Source organism: Microtus pennsylvanicus, chromosome 1 (assembly GCF_037038515.1).
Source record: "Microtus pennsylvanicus isolate mMicPen1 chromosome 1, mMicPen1.hap1, whole genome shotgun sequence".
Taxonomy (NCBI): domain Eukaryota; kingdom Metazoa; phylum Chordata; class Mammalia; order Rodentia; family Cricetidae; genus Microtus; species Microtus pennsylvanicus.
Genome location: NC_134579.1, coordinates 134,202,664 through 134,229,883, shown reverse-complemented (window position 1 = coordinate 134,229,883; position 27,220 = coordinate 134,202,664). Strand labels below are relative to the sequence as shown.

At 50.2% G+C, this 27,220-nt stretch overlaps 1 protein-coding gene across 1 annotated transcript; it reads right to left on the bottom strand.

Moving 5' to 3' along the window:
- Nucleotides 1-85: 85 nt before the first annotated feature.
- Nucleotides 86-18,527, bottom strand: Gapdhs (glyceraldehyde-3-phosphate dehydrogenase, spermatogenic). Its single transcript, XM_075978039.1, has 11 exons — nucleotides 18,461-18,527; nucleotides 9,485-9,701; nucleotides 7,647-7,743; nucleotides 7,375-7,481; nucleotides 3,289-3,379; nucleotides 3,086-3,204; nucleotides 2,474-2,555; nucleotides 2,035-2,186; nucleotides 1,741-1,903; nucleotides 358-455; nucleotides 86-158 (listed from the first exon to the last, which is right to left on the bottom strand). Exons 1-11 carry the CDS (start codon nucleotides 18,525-18,527, stop codon nucleotides 86-88), a joined length of 1,266 nt encoding a protein of 421 aa, XP_075834154.1.
- Between the last annotated feature and the right edge of the window lie 8,693 nt (nucleotides 18,528-27,220).

Here is a 27,220-nt window from a genome sequence, read left to right as displayed (position 1 = left end):
GGCGCGAGAGCCGCGCGACCTCCTTCGAAGGGGACCCGAGGCAGGAACGTAAGGTGCGCGGGGAAGCAAGGAGGAGCCTTCCAGGTTACTTCTCTCGGCTAAACATGTAGCGGAGGAGGTCGACCACCCGGTTACTGTAGCCATATTCGTTGTCGTACCTGGGGAGGTGAGAAAGAAGGCATCGTGTGTGTGTGTGTGTGTGTGTGTGCCCGTTACTGTAGCCATATTCGTTGTCGTTCCTGGGGAGGTGAGAAAGAAGGCATCGTGTGTGTGTGTGTGTGTGTGTGTGTGTGTGCGTGCGTGCCCGTGCCCTCCTGCCAACCTCTCCCACTATCTTCGGTCATCTTTCCCCTTTACCAGGAAATGAGTTTAACGAAGTTGTCATTGAGGGCAATGCCAGCCTTAGCATCGAAGATAGACGAATGGGAATCGCCGATAAAGTCCGTGGAGACCACCTAGGTGACAATTTTAAAGATAAATGTAGCAGAGTAAGGACCTCCAGGATCCCATACATTGACTCGTACACCGCATTGTCTTTCATTCATCTGGCATAGTGGATCGAGGTCTTTTGTGTTGGTGACAGGATGTGACCAAGGCAGGCGGGACTTTTGTCTTAGGGACTGTCAGAAAGGACTTAGATTGGGATAGGGGTAGGGATGACACAGTCGGTAAAAGTGCTTGTCACATAAGCGTGAGCATCTGAGTTTGGATCCCCAAAGGCTGGGCAGGTGGTGAACACCTGTAATCCCAGCATTCCAGATCCAGACTGGAGATCCCTGGGGCCAGATGGCTAGCTAGACTAGCTGAAATTGACAAGCTACCATCACAGCTTGCCTCAGTAAATAAGTGGAGTGCAATGGAGGAAGACATGTCAGCCTCATGCCTCCACACATATCATACTACTTGTGTACCTGCACATGTTTCTCCATGCATCCACACATATACACAAGGCATATGTATATATTACCTTGGACACAGACCAGAAGGCCCAAACACTGTTCCAGGGAACAATGGGTGGCATGAGCCCTGGGCCTGAAGTGGAAGGAGCTATTGACACAGACACAGAGGGTTGTAACCCTTAAGGACACAGGAGGACTTTTGGCATTGGACTGATTTGATCGGGCCCATTCAAATGATATCTTGCCAATTGTATGAGAGTGGACCTGCAGGAGCCAGTGCAAGAGAACTTTGCCAAGGTAGAAGCACTTGACAGTTTGCTTTTTTTTTTTTTTTTTGATACTGGGTCTTTTTGTAGCCCTGGAATTTTCTGTGTAGATCAGGCTGGTCTCAAACTCACACAGATCTGATGCCTCTACCTCCTGAGTGCTAGGGTTAAAGGCGTGTGCCCCTGAGCCTAGCAGATGACACTTAAAGAAACCTGTTGCTTCTCCTACCACAGTGACCAGAAGTCACTCACATAATCCATAGACCATCCTGTTCAAGAAAACAGTAACTTAAGACCTAACTCCTCATGGAGCTTTTACTATGTACCCAGGGCCTGGCATACAAAGGTGCTTAATACATGCTTAGCAAACAAAAGACACCAGTTGTTTTAAAATTCTTTTGTTCAGGGGTCAGACACCTTTCCTGGGAGCAGACTTCTTAGTGTCATCTGCTAGGCTCAGGGGCACACGCCTTCTCACGTGCGCATAACCATGCCCATCTGGCCTGTGGTTCTTATCTTGACCCATGCAGAATAGCTCCTTGGTGAGTGGGGCTCCCCATTTCCCCAGTCCCTACCTGGTCCTCTGTGTAAGCAAGGATGCCAGCCAAGGGCCCCTTGGCTGCCTCTTTCACAGCTTCCTTGATAGCCGAGTAGGAGGTAGGCTGGGCCAGGCGGCAGGTCAGGTCCACAACAGATACATTTGGGGTTGGCACCCGGAATGCCATTCCCGTTAACTTCCTGGAGAATTTCACAGAAAGGGTGGGAGTCAGAGCCCAGGGACTTCCGCTTGCATTTTCCTCTTGCCGTGAGGCCAGTGAAGTCTCCCTAGGATCTGTCCCCACCCTAGTTGCAGCAGTGTATCCTCATACCCTTTGAGCTCTGGGATGACTTTGCCTACGGCACTGGCAGCTCCGGTGGAGGATGGAATGATGTTCTGGTGAGCACCGCGTCCACCTCGCCAGTCCTTCTTTGACGGCCCGTCCACTGTCTTCTGAGTGGCCGTGTAGGAATGCACTGTGGTCTTGGAGAACAAGAGAATCAAGATGAAGCCTTCTGGCTCCAAACCTCTCATTCCTTTCTCATCTAGGACTTGGGAGGTGGTTTAGGTATGGAAGCTATCAGGGCCACCACCCCAGACCATGGGAAGGGTGTCTGGAGGCCAGGGCCTGTCCTTGTCAAGAGTATTTCAAAAGGCACCTCTGTCGGTGGGCTTCTTCCCCAAGCCAATCTCCTTGCTAACTCCTTGCCTTAAGCAAGGCCTGGGAAGAAAGTGTTGGCTTCCCTGCCGTCCTTCCTGCCCCAACTCACCATCAGCCCTTCCACGATCCCAAAGCGTTCATGAACAACCTTTGCGAGGGGGGCCAGGCAGTTGGTGGTACAGGATGCATTGCTGAAACAGCCATGGTGTGCGGATGAGTGGCAGAACCTCCCTTCCACTCTTACTCTTACTTAACTGGGTCTGGTTTGTGAGATGCGAGGGTCGGGGAGGGAGGGCTCACTGGGGATGCCATGGGAAAGATGAAGGAGCCATTGGAAGTGCCACTGGGGAATGCTACCCAGGCACGTTGAGACTTTTTTTTTTTATTTTTCATTTTTTGGTTTTTCGAGACAGGGTTTCTCTGTGGTTTTGGAGCCTGTCCTGGAACTAGCTCTTGTAGACCAGGCTGGTCTTGAACTCACAGAGATCCGCCTGCCTCTGCCTCCCAAGTGCTGGGATTAAAGGCGTGCGCCACCACCGCCCGGCCGAGGACTCGAGACTTAGGGACAGATAAGTGGGGGTAAGTTGATGTAAAAGACCCCAGAGATCTAGTGGGACTGGTGTAGGGAGAGGGTGGGAGGAGGTGAGCACTTCCTGTGCTACAGCCTGGCATGTCTGCTGGTACCACCCACATGTTCAAGGATGGCTGTCATCCCAAGTACCTGACGATGTTCATAGAGCCAGGATTATACTCCTTCTCATTTACACCCATGACCAACATGGGCGCATCGGGGGAGGGCGCAGTGACTACTACACGCTGGGCTCCGGCTGAGATGTGTGCCTAGTGATGGAGTACAGGGGTTAGAGTCTTCAAGCACCACTGCCCCCTCTTCCCAGACAGGCATGGGCACTCTCTCCCACTTACCGAAGCCGCCTCTGTGGACAGGTATACGCCTGTAGACTCCACCACATAGGGACTCCCTACAGAACTCCAAGGAATGTCTTTGGGATCTTTGCTGTGGAGTGGTGGGAAGGCTGTATCAGCTTCCTTGCTTGGGTGTCAGGCAAGCCAGAGGCCTTGGTGCCTTGACCTGCTAACCCCTGTTTCCTAACTATATATTCCTACTTGTTCCAGGTTAGTGCCATCTTGTAGGCCCAAACTAACCACTCACCCCCTTTTTTTTGGGGGGGGGGTGTTTCAAGATAGGGTTTCTCTATGTAGCCCTAGCTGTCCTGGAACTAGCTCTGTAGACTAGGCTGGCCTCGAACTCAGGGATTGCTTCTGCCTCCCAAGCACTGGGACTAAAGGCACGCGCTACCACTGCCTGTCAACTCTTCCTTGTCTGCTAAACCTGCAGTGTCTAGATCCAGACTTTCACATCTTCATCTCGGGATTTTACTCCCTCAGGAGCCATCCTGATAATGCCAAAGGGGACCAGAGCCTTTTGTCATCCCATGTTCAGAGCATGAACTCCCAAGATGGTGAAACTGGCAGTACTCCTTTCTGGGCCCCACCTCTGACCGCTGCACCTGTTAGCCTGTTGCTGTCACTCCCCAAGGGCAGACTCCCACGTCAGACAGCAACTCGCGGGAAGACTACAGTTGAAGACCCTATGGCCAGCAGTGACCGATCATTGACAGTAGAAAGCCCCGCCCCCCAAAGGCAGTCTGTTCTTCCCCATCAGTCTACATTTTCACTTGGTTTGTGTTTGGTGGGTGGCGGTAGTGTCTGCTGCGTATCCCAGTCTGCTCAGCAGGGTCAGTGCTCCTCCTGACTCAGCCTACAAGTGCAGGGGTTACACGGGCTCCATCATGCCCAGTGTCTCCCTGATGTTCCCACTAGTGTTTTCATCTGAAACTGGTCAACAAACACCTATCCTTGTGTCCAGCAAGCAAGCTCAGTGACTCCATCTGTGGGCTTGTCCCTCATGGAATTTATCATGTGACAGGGAGATTTGTTCTAATGATTGCTTCTGGGGGCCGGGTCTGCCTCTGCTATAGCAATTTAATAAGTCAATGGATATTTAAACTTTTTTATTATTTATTTGTTTTGGAGACAGGGTTTCTCTGTTTAGCCTTGGCTGTCCTGGAACTAGCTCTGTAGACCAGATTGGCCTTGAACTCATAGATATCCACCTGCCTCTGCTTCCCAAGTGCTGGGATTAAAGACGTGTCCTGCCACTGCCTTGCCTATATATAAACATTTTAAAATAACTTATTTTAAGTCGTGTGTGTGTGTGAGTGTGTGTGTGTGTGTGTGTGTGTGTGTGTGAGAGAGAGAGAGAGAGAGAGAGAGAGAGAGAGAGAGTTAGTTGTTGGGCCCCCTGGCACTGTAATTACAGGAGGCTGCAAGCCACTTATGGGAGTGCTGGGAATTGAAACTAGGGTCCCCTGAAAGGGCAGTTTGTGATCTTAACTGCTAAGTTGTCTCCCCAGTACCAATCGATACATATTCGTTTAATTTTGGGGTACTGAGGAATGGTGCCAGGGGAATACATAGAGGGGAGTATTCTACTGAGCCACATTCCTAGTCTTGTTCTTTTTAGTCATTCTGCACATGTGCACTAAACTCTCATGAGCCTCCAGTCTCAGCTTTTTACTGTAGGAAGCCCTGTTAGCCACCACAATGCCACCACTGTCACTGCGACCACTTCTCAAAAAAGCCACTGTCAGGACAGTGGTGATGGCAGGCTGGGAGCACAGGCTGTAGGCTGGGAGCACAGGCTGTAGGCTGGGAGCACAGGCTGTAGGCTGGGAGCACAGGCTGCAGGCTGGGAGCACAGGCTGCAGGCTGGGAGCACAGGCTGCAGGCTGGGAGCACAGGCTGCAGGCTGGGAGCACAGGCTGCAGGCTGGGAGCACAGGCTGCAGGCTGGGAGCACAGGCTGCAGGCTGGGAGCACAGGCTGCAGGCTGGGAGCACAGGCTGCAGGCTGGGAGCACAGGCTGTAGGCTGGGAGCACAGGCTGCAGGCTGGGAGCACAGGCTGCAGGCTGGGAGCACAGGCTGTAGGCTGGGAGCACAGGCTGCAGGCTGGGAGCACAGGCTGCAGGCTGGGAGCACAGGCTGCAGGCTGGGAGCACAGGCTGCAGGCTGGGAGCACAGGCTGCAGGCTGGGAGCACAGGCTGCAGGCTGGGAGCACAGGCTGTAGGCTGGGAGCAAAGGCTGCAGGCTGGGAGCACAGGCTGTAGGCTGGGAGCACAGGCTGCCTGGCCCTAGGTTCTATCCCCAGTCAGCTACAGTGTGGGAACGGATGAATGCATGAACTTTCCCCCCTTCTCCCGGCCACATGGCTCTTTTCTCCCTCTGCTCCATCAGCCCACACCCTTCACCCTCTGGCCCGGGGATCTTTGAACTGATGCACTCATTTTCTGGCTTTCAAGTTGTGAGTACTTCAGCAATTCCTGGAGCAGCACTTGCATTGGCACAGCCCCTCATGCCTGCAGGGCTGTCCTGAAGACTCATCCACTCAGCTGCCTTGATGGGGGAAGGCAACCGTATTGCATATCATATTAGCAAGTTGTCATGTGTTGTTTGGGCTCACTGAGAAGCTGACTCAAGACCCAAGCATGTTTATGTCAAGTGTTCTTCAAGACCTTGTCTAGGGATGGACTGGCCCCTCCCACCTGTGTGACAGCGAAAGGAAAGAACAGTGAAATAGCCCAGGGGTAAGAACACAGTCCCCAGGGTGGAATCTCCTATTGTTCAACCTGTGGTACCCTGGGAAAGCCTGCAAGCTCAGCTGTGAGAGAAAGCTCAGCTTCCCTAATCAGTCTCTGCCGGATGTCGTGAGCCCTTGACTGTGTGATGTCTCATCACGCTCTGCTGCTGTTTGGAACTGACTCTTATTGGGGTATCCCCAGCTGATTTCCACCAGACATTTTGAGTACCTGATTTGACATCTTGCTATATATCTATCCATCCATTCCTTGCTCTTACCTATTTTACTTTGGCTTGCCATTTATAAATTTATTCAAACCGAAAACTGAAAGTGTGGTGTCACAGGTCATTCTGCAGCAGTGTGGGAGTGGGGTGCTGTGTGGCGAGGATGAGGGAGGGAGAGTGCCTCACCGATGACCAGACAGACGCAGAAGGACGTGGAGCAGCTGATAAGCTGCCACGCCGAAACTGCTCTTGCGGTCATGATTTCAAACGCAGGGCAAGCAGCTTCTATCTCCCTGACACCCCAGTACCTACCTTCCCTCAGCCCCCTCCAAGCTCCCCGTTACACCTCAACTTCAGCAAGTTAAAAGGGAAACAGAGTTTCCTTCCCGAGGAGCCAGAAGACCTTGTCTGGGGCTACAGAGGGCTGTGTTTCTTAGGCTTTGCAAGTAACCTAAGATGTCATTGTTTTTCCCTGAGCGAATTTTATTACATAGCTCCAGGCTGGTCTGGCACTTGTGGTAATCCTTCTGTCTCAGCCTACCAAGTGCCAGGGTTATAAGTGTTACTGCCTGATATATAGATTCTGAATCTATTTGTAAACAGTGGGACTTCCATCAGTAGAAGCTGTGTGAGGTGGGCACTATGAAGTCAGCCTTGCTTGGGTGTAAGGGGCGCAGGCCGGAGGTGATGACCAGTGTGGCAGATGAAGCACAGAGACACTGCAGGACGCAATGCATGGTGCATGGAGTACACTGGTAGCTGCAGCCTTATTTTGGGGTGCTGAGGAGCATGGGGGATTAGGTAGAGGAGTACCCTGGCTTGGTGGAGATTCAAAAGACTTCAGGGAATGCTGAGTCAGAACTGGCTCAATTGCCTTCGAGAGAGGTGGCTGATGGCTCAGGGGGAACGGGACATGAGGCACAGGGCACCCATATAGCCAAGAGAGCACACGAAGATGTGAGATACAAAACACTAAAGAACCATGGACTGTTCTTAGCTGTTGTTCTTAACTGTTCTAGGGAGCCAGAGACTTTCCTGAGACCCCCCTCTCTAAACAGGACCCAGAGGCATGCACAGAGAGATGATAGCCTCCCAGCCTCATGGTGCCACAGACGCTCCCTCCTTACCACTGGTACACTTGGATCTCAAGGTCATCCACAACTAGTCGTCCATTCTTATGCTCCACACGTCCTTTGTATCTCCCATGCGTCGAGTCATATTTGAACATGTATACCTGCAGTCGACAGAGTAGGGTCCTCATCTTAGGTGGTGGAGCAAGCAACCCCAGACAGGTCTCCACCCACCTTGGGAAGGTTCTGCAAGGCTTTCCATACAGATCCTGGAACCTCCTCAACACAAGCGCCACTCTTGCCAGTCCTTCTCCCCATCTGCTGCTTACCATGTATTCTGGGTCAATGAATGGATCGTTCACTGCCACCACCTTAACACCCTTCTCCATGCAGACTCGCATAACCAGGCGACCAATACGTCCAAATCTGTCCAAGCAGGAACATGCAAAAAAGGGAATGGGTGTGGGGACAGGGTGACAGGGATGCCATGGTGTCAGAGTCCCACCAATGTTCATGATGAACTTTAGACCAAGGGGGGTATTAGGAGGATGAAAACTTGGGGCTGGTGAGATGACTCAAGGGGAAAGGCGCTTGCTGCCAAGCCTGACAACCTCATTTCTATGCCCGGAACCCACACGGTGGAAGAGAAGACCTGACTCCTGCAAGTTGTCCTCTGACCTATGCATGTGTACATGCACACATGCACACGCATAAAAACACAGATCATTTCTAATCCTCTTGTGTATTAGCAGATGGGACTTAGAAAGTTAAGTTTAAGTGAAGATATGAGGTGAGGCCCCTGGGGTGGCATTTGGTGGCTTTATGAGAGCAGAGACCTGAAAACTGGCTTGGACTTTATTGGCGATGCCATTAGTGCACTGCCTTAGGACTCTGCAGGAGTCCCCACCAGCAGGGAGGCTCTCACCAGTTACATCACCTCCATGCGGGACTCCCCCAGTCTCCAGACTGTAAGAGATCTCTTTTAAATGGCCCAGTATCTGGTGTCAAATGACAGCCACTTAAAACTGAGACAGCATGAAGCTCACTCGAGGAGTCTAGGTCCTTGGTGTGGGTGTGGGAATCGACCACTTCTGTGTGGGCCACTGTGGGTCATCTCTAGCCCAGGTGAGATTGCTTGGCTTAACCTGCACTTCTGTTTCCTAGCCCCACCCAACCCGCTGATTCCTCTTCTTCCCTTCTTTTCCTTCTCCCACTCCCTCCGCTCTCCTCCCCTCTCTTCTCTTCCCCTCCTCCCCCCTCCTCTTCCTCTCTCTATCCCTTTTTCTATTTTCATTTTTATTTGTATTATTTGTGGTTGTGTATGCAGGGCTTTGTGTATGCTAGGCAAGCACTCAACCAGCAGTTTATATACCTTTACCATCAGCCCTGCATGGCCTTTATTCTTCTGTTTGAGAATGGGTCTCACTGCGTTGCCCTGGTTGGCCCAGAGCTCACAGAGATCTGCCTGCCTTTGCCTTTGCGGGCCTCCAGTTCCTTTTTGCATTGTTTCTGTTCTGTATTTTTGAGACAGGATCTCAGTGTGTAGCCCAGATTAACCTGGAACTCACAATATTTAGCTCAGATTGGCCTGGAATTTAGGACTCCTACTTCGGCCTCCCTAGTTGCTAGTGTTGTGGGCACACCACCATGCCTTGCTAATGTTCCCTCTTCTTACTTCTGTAACTGGCTGGGAAGCTTCACGCCTCTTTGTGTTCAATGAGATCTGTATTCCTCACCATGGTCTTGGAGGATCCTCTGCCCCCCTCCCCCCTGCCCCCATTTGTTCTTACAGTTATGCAGATTTCCTGACTGTCCTTGAATATACGAAGCAGCCCCTTCCATGCCCAAGCACTCGCTTGCCCCACTCCCTTGAAGATTTTCCCCAGTGGCGAGATGACCAGCTGCCTTTTGTCACTCAGCCTCACTCCTGTATCTGTTCCTAGAAACCTCGGGGGTCCAGCCAGTGCTGCCCTCCCTGGTCTTAGTGAGATCTGCCACTGCAGGGTCAACTCCCTCGGGTCTGTTCTGAGTGCTATCTCCTCGAAGGGAGTTCTCTGACGGCTGGCTTGCCCTTGCTGGCCCAGACCACAGTGACCCGAGGTAGCCACAGCATCAGCCTCTGGGGCTGCCCAGCTCCAGCATCCACTCAGACCTGAGGCCGACTTACCCATTGATGCCCACTGTCAGCTCTTTTGATGGCTTTTTGGGTGGTGGTGGAGGGGGAGGTGGAACCTCTTTGACTGGCTCTACCCGGGGTGGAGGCGGTGGTGGCGGCGGTGGCTCCTCAACTGTGGGCTCAGGTGGAGGTGGAGGAGGAGGACAAGGAGGAGGAGGAGGACAAGGAGGAGGAGGACAAGGAGGAGGAGGACAAGGAGGTCTGATCACTGTGGGGAGCAGAGAGAGTTCAGAAGAGAGATGGTGAGCTGGGTCACACCATACAAGACATGGGGATGGATGAGATGGCTCAATGGGTAAAGGTGACTGCCCCTAAGGCTTGTGACCTGAGTGCGAATTCTGTAACCCTTGTGGTAGAAAAAGAGAATGGACTTCCACAAATTGTCCTCTGATCTCCACCTCTGCACACGTACAAAGGTGTGAGAATGCCTTATGTGGAAGTATTGGTGCTGCGTGCGCGCGCGCGCGCGCACACACACACACACACACACACACACACGCAAATAAATGTCAATTTCTCTCTCTTTCTTTCAAAGAGGACAAAGACCTATCTTTACCACAAAGACCCAGTTTGGCTTAGAGCCCCTAGTGGCCAACTCCCTGGCCTAGTGTTTCTTTGCCAAGGTCACCTAGCCCCGGAAGAAGCAGGAGAACTGAGTTTAAGATGTGTACCAGGTAGCCAGGTGTGGTGGCGCACACCTGTAATCCCAGCACTCCAGAGGCAGAGGCGGTGAATCTCTGTGAGTTCAAGGCCAGGCTGGTCTACAGACTGAGTTCCAGGACAGCCAGGACTACACAGAAATCCTGCCTCCAAAAACAAAAGCAAAACAAAAGGTTTCTGCCAGGGATTCATTCCTAAACTTCTTTCTGAGAGTGTGTGTTTTTAGCAGTTCCACGAGGGCCTATTTTCTGGGATTCAGTTTCTTATTCTGCACACATATTATAATATATATTCCTCCCTGTCCCTTCCTTTCCCTTTCTCCTTCCCGAGACAGGGTCTAATTCTGTAACCCAGACTAGACTCAAACTCTTGGTCCTTCCGCCTCAGCCTCCACAGTGCTGGGGCTACAGCTGTGTTCCACTCTATAAGCTCCCCCCCGCCCCGCCTTTCAGGGGATTTATTTCACATAAATCCAGGACCCCTGCCTATTAGACAACTGCTCTCCCACTTTGGTACACTCCCCTCTTACATATTAATATTTCTGAGATCATTGCTTGATCTGATAACAGATCTAGTTCTGTGAGCCCCAACCTATTCTAAAGATAAGACTCACCCTGGAAGGCCTCTTTCTAGAAAAAAATCAGACTTAGTTGGGCAATACTGAGCTCCTCTCTCTCTTTCTCTTCTCTCCTCTCCACTCTCTCCTTTCTCCTCCCTCAGCCTTTCTTCCTAAAGATAGGGTCTTCTCTTTGTAACCCGAGCTGTCTTTAGGCTGTGTACCCAAGGAGGACACTGAACACCTGGTCCCAGGGGCCAGGATTGCAGACTTGCACCAACGCACCTGGAGGGAATTCTGTTCTTAGCTGCGCTCACTTAGCTTTGGAATAGTGGATGTTCTCACTGCCCCACCCATCCTGAGAGAACAATCCCAGGTGGTGGGAGTTGCTGCAGGCAAGGGAATAAGGCACCAGGAGGGGTTGGGGCTAGGGGCCAGTGGCCAGTGGCCAGCTTGTCTCTTCCCCGACCTCTCCCTGCTCCTCAGACCCAAAGCCTGGCAGTGGACTCTGGGTGTTTCCAACTGGACCAAGAATCTCTCCACACTGCCTGGTAGCAGTGACCTTGTGCTCCCTGGTGACCTTGAGGATATTTGCATCTGGAGTTTCTAGGTCTGTGCACTCCTTGCACCCAGAGGGGGAGGTTTGGGCCAGTGAGATGGGTCAGAGGGAAAAGGTGCTTGCTGCCAAGCCTGGTGGCCTGCTTGGACCCCTGCCCCCCATGGTGGAGGGAGAGAAGCACTCTCCCGCGGTGTCCTCTGCCCCCCACTTGTGCTGTGGCTCACACTGCTTCCCTCTCCCAGATAAAATGTAAAACCTAAAACAAGAGAGAGTAGAGAGGTTTATTCCTTTAGAGTTCTGGGTGGGACTGTGTGCTCACCCAGAAGCCATTCAGAGCACAGCGCTGCCCCCCCCCGCACCATCACACACACCCCCTCTCCAGAGGGGGAGTGAAGCTGGGGGCCACAGAACAAGCCAATCCCTGCTGTCCACCTGTCTGCTGCTGTGTCCTGAAGCCAGAGTCCCCTCCACACCCGCCCACTTGTGGGAAGTGAGGACACAGGAGTGAACTGGGGGTTGCCCTCCCAGAAGCCCTGGCTTCCACTGGCTTGAGTACCTGAACAGCACACATGTGCACACACCCTCTGGCTGGGGTTGCCCAGCATCTGGCAGTGAGACTGCACAGAGTCCTGAGGTCCTGGGAGAATGTGCCATGCCTTGGCTGGGGGCTGGGAAGTGGCTTGCTCTCTGTTGACCTCTGCTGGCCTCCATAGAATGGGGGACAGTGAACACCCAGGCCCCACCTGGTGTCTGTGAGGTGTGAACACTTGCTTCCAGGAGTCAGGAAAGACCTGGAGGGCAGCAAGCACCTTTGCTTTCTGCAGCCCACTGATGACCAAGCCCATCAGCCCCTTCCTTTGTGGCCAGCCACCAGGGACATCAGTGAAATGGGGGAAACACACCCACCTAGCCCCTTTCACAAATGCTCTTGGTCACCCATTCCTCTCCTCCCGGCCTCCCTGCCTCATCTTGGCCTCTGCTTCTTCCCTTTGCACTGTTAGAACCCAGAGCTCAGGCAGTTCTGGGGACAGGGTTCCCAGCCTCCATCTGCATCCCAAGCAGAAGCTCTGGAGTGAGGAAGGAATGAGAGGGAGTGGGGAAGGGAAGGGAAGGACTCCTGGAGGAGAGAGGCCTGGAAGCTGCCTGAAGGGCCTACCCCTGGCCTGCTTCTCCAGGGCACCTATCAGTCAGCATTCTGGTGGAAGAAGGGTGTCAGGACTCTGAGCACCCCGTGTGAAGGTGTACTGACTCCCACACCACACTTTCCTCCTCTTCTCAGGGTCACCCCTAAAGGCTCTCCTCACCCGGGCATGGCTGCCTCAGTAGCTGGACAACAGTGACATTGGTGAGGACGACGTCACGTTTCGACATGGCCTAAGGTCTCATGGCCTGGCTTCCTTGGGCCCCTCTGAGATGGTACTGAGGTGTGAGGCTCCCCAGGGGTTGGTTAGTGTTTCCAGAGCCTCTGATGATGTCACACTGTTCAGTGACATCACAGAGGGAGTAGTGTGCAGGCTGGGGATCTTGGCCCACCAGAGGCTTTTGGGAATCTCACGCTGAGTATTTCCAGGCCTCCGTCTGGCATCCAGAGTGGAATCTTCTGGGTTCACTCAGGTGCTTGTGGCTGCTGTCCCCCTCCCTCCCTCCCCTGGTCCACCTGCTCCATGGTGTCCTGAATCTCTGAGGTGTTTCCCTAGCTCTCCGGGAGTCAGAGAGAACCTAGAAAGCCCCTCCCAAGTCTCCCCTTCCTGCTGGGTTCCTCTCAGATGCTCTCTGTAACTGAGGTCCTTCTCCCCATGACGGAAGAGCAGGTAAAGGGGTGCCCATCAGAGCCTGAGGTGGGGAGGAAGACACGTGATGTCTCCTGGACACAGGCTGCAGTCCTGAACCTATAGTGGCTGGTGCTGAGCCCCAGTGACAGACCAGGCCAGTCAGCATTCCAGCGCGGGAGGAAGGGGAGCACTCCCAAGGCCCCTGCCCAACCACCTCTGGCTGAGGAACTCTTGATAGTTCTGGGGAGAGGAGAGTCAGTTTTCTTAAGGCTGTGGACCAAGCTCCAGTGCATGACCCCTGACCCCTCTGTGAACACAGCACAAATGGGAATCAGTGGCATATCAAAACAAAGCCAAAACCCAAAAACCCAAGCTGGGCATTGGTAGCACACACCTTTGGCAAGCAGATCTCAGAGTTCGAGGCCAGCCTAGTCTACAGAGTGAGTTCTAGGACAGCCAGGAATACACAGAGAGACCCTGTCTTGACAAAGCAAACTGAAACAACAAAAAACCCCAAACAACAATAACAAAAACTCAGGAAGTTGGGAAGGAATTAGTGTTAGGGGAGTCATGGGGAGGAGGTAGTGTTGAAAATGGTCCAAATACATTGCATGTATGGACTCAAAAGTTTAATAAAAGTAATTATATATATATATATATATATATATATATATATAATAAAAATAGTAGACGAATGTAACTAAGCCCAGAGTCTCATGGGTCAGTTAGCCTGCAGCACACAGCAGAAAGAGGAGACCCTGCATCAACACGAGAGGAGGAAGAAATGGCTCTTCACATCCTCTGACTTCCACACTGTTCCCTGACTACGCTGGTACACACACGCACACACACACACACACAAATTTAAAAGATAAAAATAAAATTAGAAAAAATAGAGAAAAATGAAAATGATAAAAGATAAAAATTAAAAACAATATATCACAGAATATGTGGTAAAGTGAATTAAAGTTTTCTATGTAGAAAATGCCATTTTGAAGAAGATGGTATTGCCATATATATAAGATAAAATTATTAAAGGTTATATTTAAACATTTATTTTAAGAACTGAATTAAATTTAAGAGCCTAGAACATAGCTCAGTGGTAGAGTTACCTAACAGACAAGAAATCCTGAATTTAATCTTCAATACTTCCCATAATAAACTCAAATGCATTTAAAAATGTATTAACTGTCCTGTCTTACATGGCTCATGAGATCTACTTTGTCAATGGCATCTTTATGTATCTTCCATGTGTCTCTGGAAGAATAGTAAATTTGGAATATATTTAAAAATGTATCAGTTGTCCTCTCTTGCATGGCTTCTGAGACCCACTCTGCTGATGGCTGTCTTATGTGTCTTCCATGTGTCTTTGGTGGAACAGTAAATTTGGACTCATGAGGGAAGATTTGTCAACTGATGCAGGCTTGTGAGAAACTCGCCTGCAAAAATACTTGCTGTACAGACCTGACAAGTGAGTTCAGTTCACAGCACCCAGTGTAGACAGAAGACCAACTCCTGAGCAGCAGTTATAATCTTTGTAATACGCTGTTGCACGCTCACACCCTCCAACCCCCCAAATACTAATAGTACAGAAAATAAATCTTAAGAGCCAAGAGACGAGAGGAATGACTTAGCAGTTAAGAGTACTCATGGCTCTTAGAGGACCCAAGCTCAGTTCCCAGCACCCACGTGGCAGCTCACAACCATCTGTAACTCCAGTTCCAGGGGATCTGATGCCCTCTTCTGGCCTCTGAAGGCACTACATGCACAGGGTGCATATTCATACCTGCAGGCAAACATTCAAACAGAGAAAACTTAAAATTCAAATTGGACCGAAGAAATGGTTCAATGATTAAGAGCATGTACTGCTCATCTAGTGATCCGAGTTCTGTGTTCTGTTCCCAGCACCTACATCAGGTGTCTCACAACCTCCTATAAATACAGTTCCAGGAGTTTCGGGGGATTGGCCTCCTCTGGCTTCTGCGGACACCTGCACACACACACAGACACACAAACACACACACACACAGAATCTGTTGTAGATCTCTTGCTTAAAATGACTAAGGTCCTAGGCTTGGTCTCAACATCTGCCCCCCCCAACCCTACCCCATAGACACAGAAATTATATTTACATTGCACTATAGTCTATTAAATATATAAAAGATTCATGAGTAAATATCTCAAGCACCTGGATTTATTTTTTTCTTGGCAGGTGAGTGTGCTGGAGATTGAATCCAGGTCCTTGCATACGCTAACCTTGTGTCTGCTGTGGAGCCACACCCTAGCCTACACACGTCAATTTAAAATATACATGACATTCCAGGCACATATGCCTTTAATACCAGCACTCAGGAGACAGAGGTAGGCAAATCTCTCCAAGATTGAGGGCAGCCTGGTCTACATAATGAGTTTCAGGTCAGCCCGGGATCTATAATAAGACCCTGGCTAAAAACAAAAAACAAAAAAAGAACGAAGCAAACAGTACCAAAGGTGGGTGGAGTGGCACTTGCCTAATATCTCGGTTCTTGGGAGGTTAAGCCAGGTTTTGGTTGGCCTGGACTAGATTCTGTCTCGGCACCAACCAATCAAACAAACAACTCAACCACCCGCGCCTATTCGGGGAACCCAGGAATGTCTAGTGTGTCTAATTCTAGTGATGGCCTCCTCCATCTAAGTGTGGCCCCCTCCCTACTTCAAGTACTCTTTCTTGAACCCAGCTTTGGGCACGATAAGCAATTTTTCTACAATTGAGCCACATCCCCAGTCTCTCAGGACTTTAACATATTAATTGGTTAATTGTGTTTATGTGTGCGTGCGTGCGTGTGTGTGTGTGTGTGTGTGTGTGTGTGTGTGTGTGAGAGAGAGAGAGAGAGAGAGAGAGAGAGAGAATCTCTCCTTCCACCTTATGGGTCCCAGTGTAGAATGCAGATCACCAAGCCTGGTGCCCACTGCTTTTGCCCTCTGCACGATGTTGCGCACTCTGGCCTGGAGCTCTCGGCCCTTCTGCCTCAGCCTCCTCACTGCTAGGATTACAGATGCATTTCCTCCTTCCTAGGCTTCCTGGCCCCATCTTCTTTCTAGCGCTGGAGAAAAACCTAGCCCCTTCCACATGTTAGCCAATTGCTCTCCCACAGAGCTGCACTCCACTCTTACGGCGTCAACATTTCAAAGATTGTTTTCTGGACCCCTTCTGATCAGGATCCAGTTTGGCGAGGCCCCAGCCTCTTATGATAAGAATTACCGAGGAAGGCCTCGTTCTAGGAAACTCTGAGCCTGGCAATACCGAGGTCCAGGTTTCTGTTTCTGTCTCTCTGTGTCTCTGTGTCCGTGTCTCTCTGAGACAGGGTTTTCTCATTAGAGCCCAGGCTGTCTCAAACTCACTTTGTGGCAAAGATGACTTTGAACCCTTGACCCTTTGTGCTGAGGTGACAGCGCCCCACACTGGGCAGGAATTTGACTGATTATTCCAAACAACAACACCCAGGTGGCTGTCATCCTGAGGGACATTGAGGAGACTGAGTGTGTGGTGCAGGTGTATGGCGCTGTCCTAACTGGAAGCCATGTTGGCTTCCTGTCCCCACACCTCAGTGCAGGCCTGGAGTGTGCTTCTGACTGTCTGAGCTATGGAGGCAAGGACCTCAGGAAAGAGGAGGGGAGGAATGGAGACAGTAGTGAGAGGACCCGGCTGGCAGAAGATATCACTCTGGACATTCTGGATTCCAGCCCTGGCTTAGCCACATGCTGCTGTGTGAGCCTGGGGAAGTTAATGAACCTCTCTGACTTAAGTCCTGGATGTTGCAACTCAGGTTCCATCCAGAGGTTTCGAGGGTTCTGGGAGCCCTGCACACCCACAAGTAGAAGCTGAGTTTAGAGGATCGGGGAAGCAAGGGTAGCATTTGGAGTATGTAGGAGGAACTAGGCTAGGAAATGGCTGGAAGGTGTGTGTGAGAGTTGCTACAGACAAGGGAATAAGGCACCAGGAGGGGTTGGGGCTAGGGGCTAGTGGCCAGCTTGTCTCTCTTCCCCAACATCTCCCTGCTCCTCAGACCCAAGGCCTGGCAGTGGATTCTGGGTGTTTCCAACTGGACCAAGAATCTCTCCACACTGCCTGGTGGCCGTGACCTTGTGCTCCCTGGTGACCTTGAATATTTGCATCCTGGAGTTTCTAGGTCTGTGCACTCCTTGCACCCAGAGGGGGAGGTTTGGGCCAGTGAGATGGGTCAGAGGGAAAAGGTGCTTGCTGCCAAGCCTGGTGGCCTGCTTGGACCCCTGCCCCCCATGGTGGAGGGAGAGAAGCACTCTCCCGCGGTGTCCTCTGCCCCCCACTTGTGCTGTGGCTCACACTGCCTCCCTCTCCCAGATAAAATGTAAAACCTAAAACAAGAGAGAGAGGTTTATTCCTTTAGAGTTCTGGGTGGGACTGTGTGCTTACCCAGAAGCCATTCAGAGCACAGCGCTGCCCCCCCCCCCCGCACCATCACACACACCCCCTCTCCAGAGGGGGAGTGAAGCTGGGGGCCACAGAACAAGCCAATCCCTGCTGTCCACCTGTCTGCTGCTGTGTCCTGAAGCCAGAGTCCCCTCCACACCCGCCCACTTGTGGGAAGTGAGGACACAGGAGTGAACTGGGGGTTGCCCTCCCAGAAGCCCTGGCTTCCACTGGCTTGAGTACCTGAACAGCACACATGTGCACACACCCTCTGGCTGGGGTTGCCCAGCATCTGGCAGTGAGACTGCACAGAGTCCTGAGGTCCTGGGAGAATGTGCCATGCCTTGGCTGGGGGCTGGGAAGTGGCTTGCTCTCTGTTGACCTCTGCTGGCCTCCATAGAATGGGGGACAGTGAACACCCAGGCCCAACCTGGTGTCTGTGAGGTGTGAACACTTGCTTCCAGGAGTCAGGAAAGACCTGGAGGGCAGCAAGCACCTTTGCTTTCTGCAGCCCACTGATGACCAAGCCCATCAGCCCCTTCCTTTGTGGCCAGCCACCAGGGACATCAGTGAAATGGGGGAAACACACCCACCTAGCCCCTTTCACAAATGCTCTTGGTCACCCATTCCTCTCCTCCCAGCCTCCCTGCCTCATCTTGGCCTCTGCTTCTTCCCTTTGCACTGTTAGAACCCAGAGCTCAGGCAGTTCTGGGGACAGGGTTCCCAGCCTCCATCTGCATCCCAAGCAGAAGCTCTGGAGTGAGGAAGGAATGAGAGGGAGTGGGGAAGGGAAGGGAAGGACTCCTGGAGGAGAGAGGCCTGGAAGCTGCCTGAAGGGCCTACCCCTGGCCTGCTTCTCCAGGGCACCTATCAGTCAGCATTCTGGTGGAAGAAGGGTGTCAGGACTCTGAGCACCCCGTGTGAAGGTGTACTGACTCCCACACCACACTTTCCTCCTCTTCCCAGGGTCACCCCTAAAGGCTCTCCTCACCCGGGCATGGCTGCCTCAGTAGCTGGACAACAGTGACATTGGTGAGGACGACGTCACGTTTCGACATGGCCTAAGGTCTCATGGCCTGGCTTCCTTGGGCCCCTCTGAGATGGTACTGAGGTGTGAGGCTCCCCGGGGGTTGGTTAGTGTTTCCAGAGCCTCTGATGATGTCACACTGTTCAGTGACATCACAGAGGGAGTAGTGTGCAGGCTGGGGATCTTGGCCCACCAGAGGCTTTTGGGAATCTCACGCTGAGTATTTCCAGGCCTCCGTCTGGCATCCAGAGTGGAATCTTCTGGGTTCACTCAGGTGCTTGTGGCTGCTGTCCCCCTCCCTCCCTCCCCTGGTCCACCTGCTCCATGGTGTCCTGAATCTCTGAGGTGTTTCCCTAGCTCTCCAGGAGTCAGGGAGGACCTAGAAAGCCCCTCCCAAGTCTCCCCTTGGCTGGCTGGGTTCCCCAGGGGCTTAAGCGTGGCTCTTCTCACCCAGGCGGAGAATAGGAAGGAAATACTGTAAGATCCAGAAATCTGGGAGGACAGCAGAGAAGCAGTATCTCCCCGACATGATGGGACTGCTGTGCTTCTGAACTCACAGCAGGCACAGTTGCCTGCCAAGAGCAAGGCAGTCAACATTCTCACGGATGGGGGAGGGGCTCATGTGCTCCAGCTGGCTCGGGAGCTATGGACAGGGAACGAAAAGTCAGTTTTCCTTAGGATCCTAAGCCAAACACTGCAGAATGAGTTCACACCCATGAATCTATTGGCAGAACAAATGAGTGTGGGCTTAAAAATAGAGATCGATACTCAGATGGGTCGGTAGGTAGATGATAGATAGATGATAGATAGATGATAGATGATAGATGATAGATGATAGATGATAGATAGATAGATAGATAGATAGATAGATAGATGGATAGATAGGATATGAGGCTGTAGAGATGGCCCAGCCGTTAAGAGCACTTGCTGCTCTAATAGTTGACTTGGCTTCAGTTCCCAGCACCCACATGGTAGTTTACAACCACCTGTAACTCCAGTTCCGGAGGGAGGGATCCACTGCCCTCTTCTTGTCTTTTCAGATACCACACCCATGTGGTGCACATACATGCAGGCAAAATACTCTTATGTAGATGGAATTTTGAGGGGGGTACCAGCTCACAAAAAATGATGCAGATACTTGTTAATTATAAGAGTGTGGCCTAAGCTTAGGGTTGCTTATAACTAGCTTCTCTACCTTATTTTAAGCCATATTTTTAAATCTATGTTCTTCCATACACTCATTACCTCATTTCCATTATTCCCATCCTGGTTATCCTGTATCTGGCTCAAGATCCTGCCTGCCTCCTTCCCAGAGTGCACTCTGTCCAGAAGTCCCTGCTATACATCCTGCCTAGCTATTGGCCATTTAACTTTTTATTAAACCAAACACAATGTAAAGAAATCTTCTGCAACACTTGTATGTATAAAAAAAAAATAACTTTAAAAAATGTCCATGAAGTTGGTAAAGGGTGGGAGGTGGAGAGGATCTGTGAGGAGTCAGGAGGGGGGCACGGATGAACATGATCAAAACACACTTTATGCACATAGGAAATTCTTAAAAAAATAGTGTACACACACAGACACACGCACACACACACAGGTACACACAGATACCTACACAGACACAGAGACACACACACAGATACACACAGATACCTACACAGACACAGAGACACACACTCAGACACACACAGACACAGATACACAGACACACACGAGACACAGACACACAGACACAGACAGGCAGACACACACACGCAGCCAGATGTGGCAACATGAATCTCTTGTCCTAGAAGCTTGTGGGCCTGCTAGCCCAAATGACACAGCTCTGCAGAAGGAGTGGAGACCCTTCCTTCACAAGGTCACCTACACACTCTGAAAGGGTAGGTGGGGCTTTGTCTCATTCTCTATGTCCCATTGACAAGTGTGTGTGACTCAAATCTCATTCGTTTATGATGTGTGTACATGTGCACACGAGTGGTGGCCAGATGATGACACTTGGGAGTAAGCCTCTCTTTCTGCATGGGTCTTGGCGATTGAATTCTGAACCCGTCACGCCTGGTAGCAAGTGTCCTATCCAGCTGAACTGTCTTCAACCCCATGTTTAACTTAGAGGTTATTCACTCCATAAATAAAACACCTTTGCCTTGCAGGTTTTTTTTTATTAAGGGAAGGAAGTGCTCATTAACTTTTATTTTAAACTTTATAATTTACAACACACACACACACATATATATATATTTAAAGCTTTAAATAAAAATTCCCTGTTACTATGATGGGTTCAGTTTTAGGCTACAACAAGATGCAAATATTGCACCCACATTGGTCACAGGGTTTTTTTTTCCTCCAGGGTTCTGATTCTGGCCGGTGGACCTGAGGAGGTGACTCAGTGGCTAAGGGCCTTTGCTCAAACAGACAACCCCCCCCCCTTGAATGGCTCACAACCCCATAAAACCCTAGCTCCAGGGTAGCTGACACATTCTTCCGGCCTCTACAGGTACCTGCTCTCATATGGGCATGAATTTACACTCATATATAAATAAATAAAATTAGAAATATATTTGTAGATATGAACACATGAATTATATCCATAAATTATAAACATTAATAAAATAGATTAAAATATAACAACTTTTAAAAAAAATTTTGGCTTGAGGTTGAGGTTCAGTGACAGAGTACTTACCTTATGTGCCTAAGAAGCTATCTATTATATTAAGTGTGTGACCTATCTGATGTCCACACCTTGGTTTTTATTCCTGCCTGGATGTAGGGTGCTACAAGCCACATTATACAGTAATTGATCAGCTGTCTTTTCACGAGTGACTTATGAAAGCCAAGGGCTTTGATGAAGGTTTTTAAACCAAATGACAAGGTTTTTTGGCGTCATTGCTTTGTGAATGAGTGACCGTCCTTTGACGTAGACGTTCACTGTAGCTAACTCCCTTTCTGTTACATATTTGGGAATTAATTCCCACGGCTCAGAACTGTTTCCCCCTAGCTGCATGTAAAAATAGTTCCCACTGCCAGGCCTCTGTTCCTCTCTCCTAGGCACTGCAGAGATCTGCCTTCCTGCAGTCATCTTTCTCAGCAGAAACTTGGTCAGCGCTTAGGGTCCAGGCAGAGAGGCCCCATCTAAGACGTCCACACATCTCCATGGACGCAGAATTACTTCCTATCCCAGCCGTTGCTCTGGTTTTACCCCTCGACCAGTACGGCTGATAACAGCATAGCCCAGAACAGATAATTTAGAGGCCTGGGTCTCTTCTTGGCTTAGAGCGGTAAGTCTAACTCCAGACCTAGGACCATAGAAACTGCAGCCTCTGGCGAATGTGCTAATCAGATCAAGAGCCTGGCTTCTCTCTGATTGTTTATGTAGGTTGCTTGGTTACCTGATTCCAATCATGCTGTGAGGAAAGAAGTGGCATGATGATTTAAACAATCTGTGCCCTATTCATAATTTTACTGAATAAACCTTGTAGCTCTTTACAAACCACCCGAGAATGTAGCATGTGCACTAACCTTCCCTTCAGAATCCCCCTGAGGATTTATTTACTTCTCTTCTTAACTAGCTTTCTCCACTAGGAGTTCACTGGATGTGCACTAGCCACTCCTATCTTCGTGCAGACAATCAGAGTCTGTGTTGTGTTGTGTGTGTGTGTGTGTGTGTGTGTGTGAAAACCCTTATCTGATTTTTTTATTGATTTTTATTGAGCTCTACATTTTTCTCTGCTCCCCTCCCTGCCTCTCCTCTCCCCCTCAACTCTCTCCCAAGGTCCCCATGCTCCCAATTTACTCAGGAGATCTTTTTTTTCTACTTCCCATGTAGATTAGATCTATGTATATCTCTCTTAGAGTCCTCATTGTTGTCTAGGTTCCCTGGGATTGTGAATTGCAGGCTGGTTTTCTTTATTTTATATTTAAAAACCACTTATGAGTGAGTACATGTGATAATTGTCTTTCTGGGTCTGGGTTACCTCACTCAATATGATGTTTTCTAACTCCATCCATTTGCCTGCAAAATTCAAGATGTTATTTTTTTAACTGCTGTGTAGTATTCCACTGTGTAAATGTACCACATTTTCCTTATCCATTCTTCGGTCAAAGGGCATTTAGGTTGTTTCCAGGTTCTGGCTATGACAAACAATGCTGCTATAAACATAGCTGAGCACATGTCCTTGTGTCACGATTGAGCATCCTTTGGATATATACCCCAAAGTGATATTGCTGGGTCTTGAGGAAGGTTGTTCTCTAATTTTCTGAGAAATCACCACACTGACATCCAAAGGGGGTTGTACCAGCTTGCATTCCCACCAGCAATGCAGAAGTGTTCCCTTTTCCCTACAACCTATTCAGCATAAGTTGTCATCAGTGTTTTTGATCTTGGCCATTCTTAGACGTGTAAGATGGAATCTCAAAGTTGTTTTGACTTGCATTTCTCTGATGACTAAGGATGTTGAGCATTTACTTACTTATCTGATTTTTTTTATGGGACAAAATTATTCTGGCCCTGGAACCTGCTAGGGCTGGGGAATTGCTGGTTTTAAGGGTATACATTACTGGGAGCATTTGTAACGGGTAGAACAAGAGAGACCAAGGCAGAACAAGGGGGAACGAGGGGGAACAATGAGAATGATGGGTTGAAGGGAGAAGAATAAAGAAACATGAACAGCTGGGTTCTGTTGTGAGAAGACTTCTTTACACTCAGATTTTTATCCCCCCCCTTTCGCTTATCATGGTGTCTTTAATTGAACCTACTTTAAGGCTCCCGTTAGTAGTGGGGTGCTGGAGATTGAATCCAGGTTCTCGCATAGGCTAAGCGTGTGCTCTGCTGTGGACCCATACTCCAGCCTACACATACCCTAGACGGCAATGACTCCTGCCCATCAGTGATGGGGAAGAGATGGAACTGGAGGAGGTGTGGACACAGGTATAGTGAAGACACTCAGTTTGCCAAATACCATGTCAACAGTCTTAGCACTTGGGAGGCTAATGCAGGAGGATTTCTGTAAGTTTGAGGCTAGCCTGGACTACATAGTGAGACCCTGTATCAAAACAAACAAATAAACAAACAAACAGGACTGGAGGGATGGCTCAGTGGGTAACAGCGCTTACTGCTCTTCTAAAGGATGTGGGTTTGATTCCCAGGACCAACATGGCAGCTCACAATCTTCTATAACTCTAGTCCCAGAGGATCTGATGCCCTCTTCTGGCCTCACACAGGCCCCAGGCACACACAGACAAACATTCAGACAAAACACCCATACATGTAAAATAAAAAAATAAAATAAAATATTAAAACAACCAAACCCATCCATGCAATATCTAGGAAGCACGGGTGGATAGGTGTTTCTGTGTGTGAGCGGTGAACATGTTAGGTCTCCCGTTTCCTCAGTTTCTTTTCTTTTCCCTTTCTTGCTGGAGTCAACTCCAGGCCTTGGGGATGCTAGGAAGTTTCTTTCCACTGAACCCCCCAGCCCCTCAGGTTATTGTATTTTTTCTCACCCCACATCTCTGTTTGAGGTCAGAGGACATCTTGTGGGAGTTGGTCCTCTTCTTCCAGCTGTGGGCTCCAGGAATTGAACTCAGCTCCTGAGGCTTTGCAGCAATCACCTGCTACCAGCAAGCCAACCCTCAGCTCTTGTGTATCTTCTGGTCCCCAGTCCTGAAGCAATTGCTAAGCCATGTCCGGCTGCAGCTCATTGTTTGCCTTGTAGTTTTCCTGTATCTGGCACCTAGTGATGCCCTCTTCCCTGTCATTCCTGCTGGCTGTGTATTCTGGAGGTGCTGCATCCACAGGTGTCCCTCAGCATCTGGGGCAGCACCTGGCACAAACTGGGCCTTCTTCTTTTAAGACAGTGTTTATTTTATCCTGCATGTATGTCAGTGTGCTGTTTGCATTCCTGGTGTCTTTGGAAGCCAGAAGAGGATGTCGATTCCCCTAGACCTGGAGTTACAGATGAATGTCAGCCACCCTGTGGGTGCTGGGAACGGAACTCAGATCCTCTGCAAGAGTAGTCAGTGCTCTTAGCCACTGAGCCCCCTCTTCAGGCTCTCTCTTCTTCATTTCTTGAGATAAGATCCCATGATGTGGTTGAAGCGGTCCTCAGAGTTGCTGTGATCCTCCTACCTCAGCCTGCTGGGTGCTGGGATTACAGCCACATGCTACCATGCCCAGTTTACAGAGCAGCTTTCAGGAAGTGTCCAGGCAAAAGCAAGGTGAAGACGTCCCCTCAAGCCCCAGGCCTTGCTTGCATTTTAGTGACTCACTGGCAGGCTCCTTCCCCTACAGGGCCAGTTGACACGCAGCTGTGACCAAGGTGGGTGTGGGGTTTTGTACAGGGAGGAGTCACTGTCCTAGAGAGAAGGGTGGAAGGCCCAAAACTCATACAATGACATAACCTCTTCCTTCCCCAAATCCCTATGGACGCTTTCCATGGGTTACACACAGAGGTCTCCCCAAACCAAAGCTAGATCTACATTACGTCAAAAAACAGCCATGGGACAAGAGTCAGCAAGGCCATATCCTGCTTGGATGGCCCTAGAGAAATAAACTAAAAATAACCTGGAGGGAGACAAGCATGAATCTGTAATTGCAGCTGAGGCAGAAGGATCATAGGATCAAGGCCAGTCTGGTCTACAGAGTTGAGTTCCAGGCCTTCAAAGTGAGATCCTATCTCAAAAAGTAAACAAAATGAGTAAAATAAAATGTAAAATGTTTGGGGGTATAGATAACCTTGCAGACATTTGCCTAGCATGTGTGAGGAAGTTTTCCTTAGTATGGTGACATACCTGCCCTCTCAGACCCTGTGAGGCTAAGGCAGGCAGATTGAGTTCTGCACTAGCCTGAGCTACATACAGAGATCCTGCCTCATAAAACCAAAGGCAGAGCCACATCAAAACATCCTGCCCTGTGCCAGATGTAGGCATGGTGGTTCTTGCCTGTAGTCCTAGTACTTGGGATACTGAGGCAGGAAGATTGCCATGCGTTTGAGGTCAGCCTGGACTACAGTATGAGGCCCTAGGCTAAACAAAACAAAAATGACACACAGCTACCCAGGATCTGATGTCAAGAGTCTTGAGATGTTCTCCCAGCAGCTGCTTCCGATCAATGTCCTGTGTCCATCTCCTTTTCTAACTGTGGCAGACCCTGGCCTGAGCTGGGGAGCCCCAGGCAGTTCCTCTGCAGGGGGGTCTGGGTAAGGCACTCACTGTGATATCCTTGGATGGGCAAACACCCTGTGTGAACATATACTGAAGTGTGACGTTCCAAACCCTGAACTTCTTCCACTGGCGTCAAAGAACCAGCACAACCAGGTGGCCAGAGGCTGCTGACAGCAGTTAAAAAGAAAGATGAGACTTCCTGAATCCGGTGGCAAATGGGAACGGAAAGCTGAGAAGAAGGGCTGATAGAGGGAGAGAAGGATGGAAAAGAAAGTATCACATGGGGTGTGTGCCTGCAACCCCAGCGCCCAGCTGTGGCCTCGGAAGGATCAAGAATTCAAGGCCAGCCAGCCTCTGGTTCTGGGCTACATGAGACCCTACCACAATAGGACGTAGAAAAGATAGGATACCTTGTCATAAGGGGGGGGGGGCAACCTATCTATCCTGTCACTTCTTTGCTTGGCCTTTGATTCTCCATCATTTAGAGATGCTCCTGGCTGAGGGCCACGCCCCAAACTGCCTAGAGATCTGCCTTTGTCATTGGAGTGTGAAACTGGGAAACAGATCCACTCTTTCGAGGGGCCCAATTAGCCACCCTTTGCTGTCAGAGCTAGGGAAGGCAGAGGCTCCAGGGTCCCTAGTCCTGGGGATGTTAGGTTCTGGGTGTGGCTACTGTTTCTTTAAGGGGACCACCTCATGCCCTGGTTTGAAGTTGAAAAACACGCGCTGATTCTCAGCCACACCTGGCACCCACACACATAACTCTACCACCTCCACGGGCACACACCCTCTGCATTCCTCCGTGCCTGACCGTCCCACTATTACCCCTTCGTTTAGCCTCACTGTTGGCATTAAAACCTAAATATCTTCGCCCCACTGTTCCCCACCCGCTGGCTCTTGTTTGCCTCCCTCTAATCTAGGGTAAGCACACCACAGATGATCCACCAGCCACTACCTGCCCTTCCTTCTAATGCTGGGCTTCGACCCCAGCCCAGGCTCCTAGCTGCTTCCCCCAGTAATCTGAATCTATAGGGCAATGCTTGGGGTTTCAGGTCCAGGCATTGGATGCCCCAAGGGAGGAAGGAAAAGGTCCTGGCCCCCAGCCCGTATGTTTGAGACAGTTGCTGTTGCACAGGTCTTTGAGCCTCTCCCCAGGGTTGCTTCAACCGGCTTTTCAGGTACCACTGCGTCCTCTCCCAGCGTGTGACGATCAGCCCCCCTGCCCTTGCCCACGGGCTGGGAGGAAAGAGGCCTGGATTCTGTCATGAACATGTGATCCTGGTTCCAAAATTTGCAACCATCTCCAAGAGACCCCATGCAGTTTTGGGGACCCAGGTACCCCTTCTCTCCAGCATCCTGTGAGATGGGCTCAGGCTTGGACTATCCCTTTGGTTTCTAACCCATCCATCTATGAATACTTACTGAGCCCCAGTTATTGTCCCCCAAGTTGGGAATGTAGACGTATTCAGCACAAAGTTTGCTGGAAGTGTACAATCTGGCAGGTGAGAGACTGTTAAAAACTAAATCCAATTTAAGATTGTGATAACTACTATGGAAACAGAA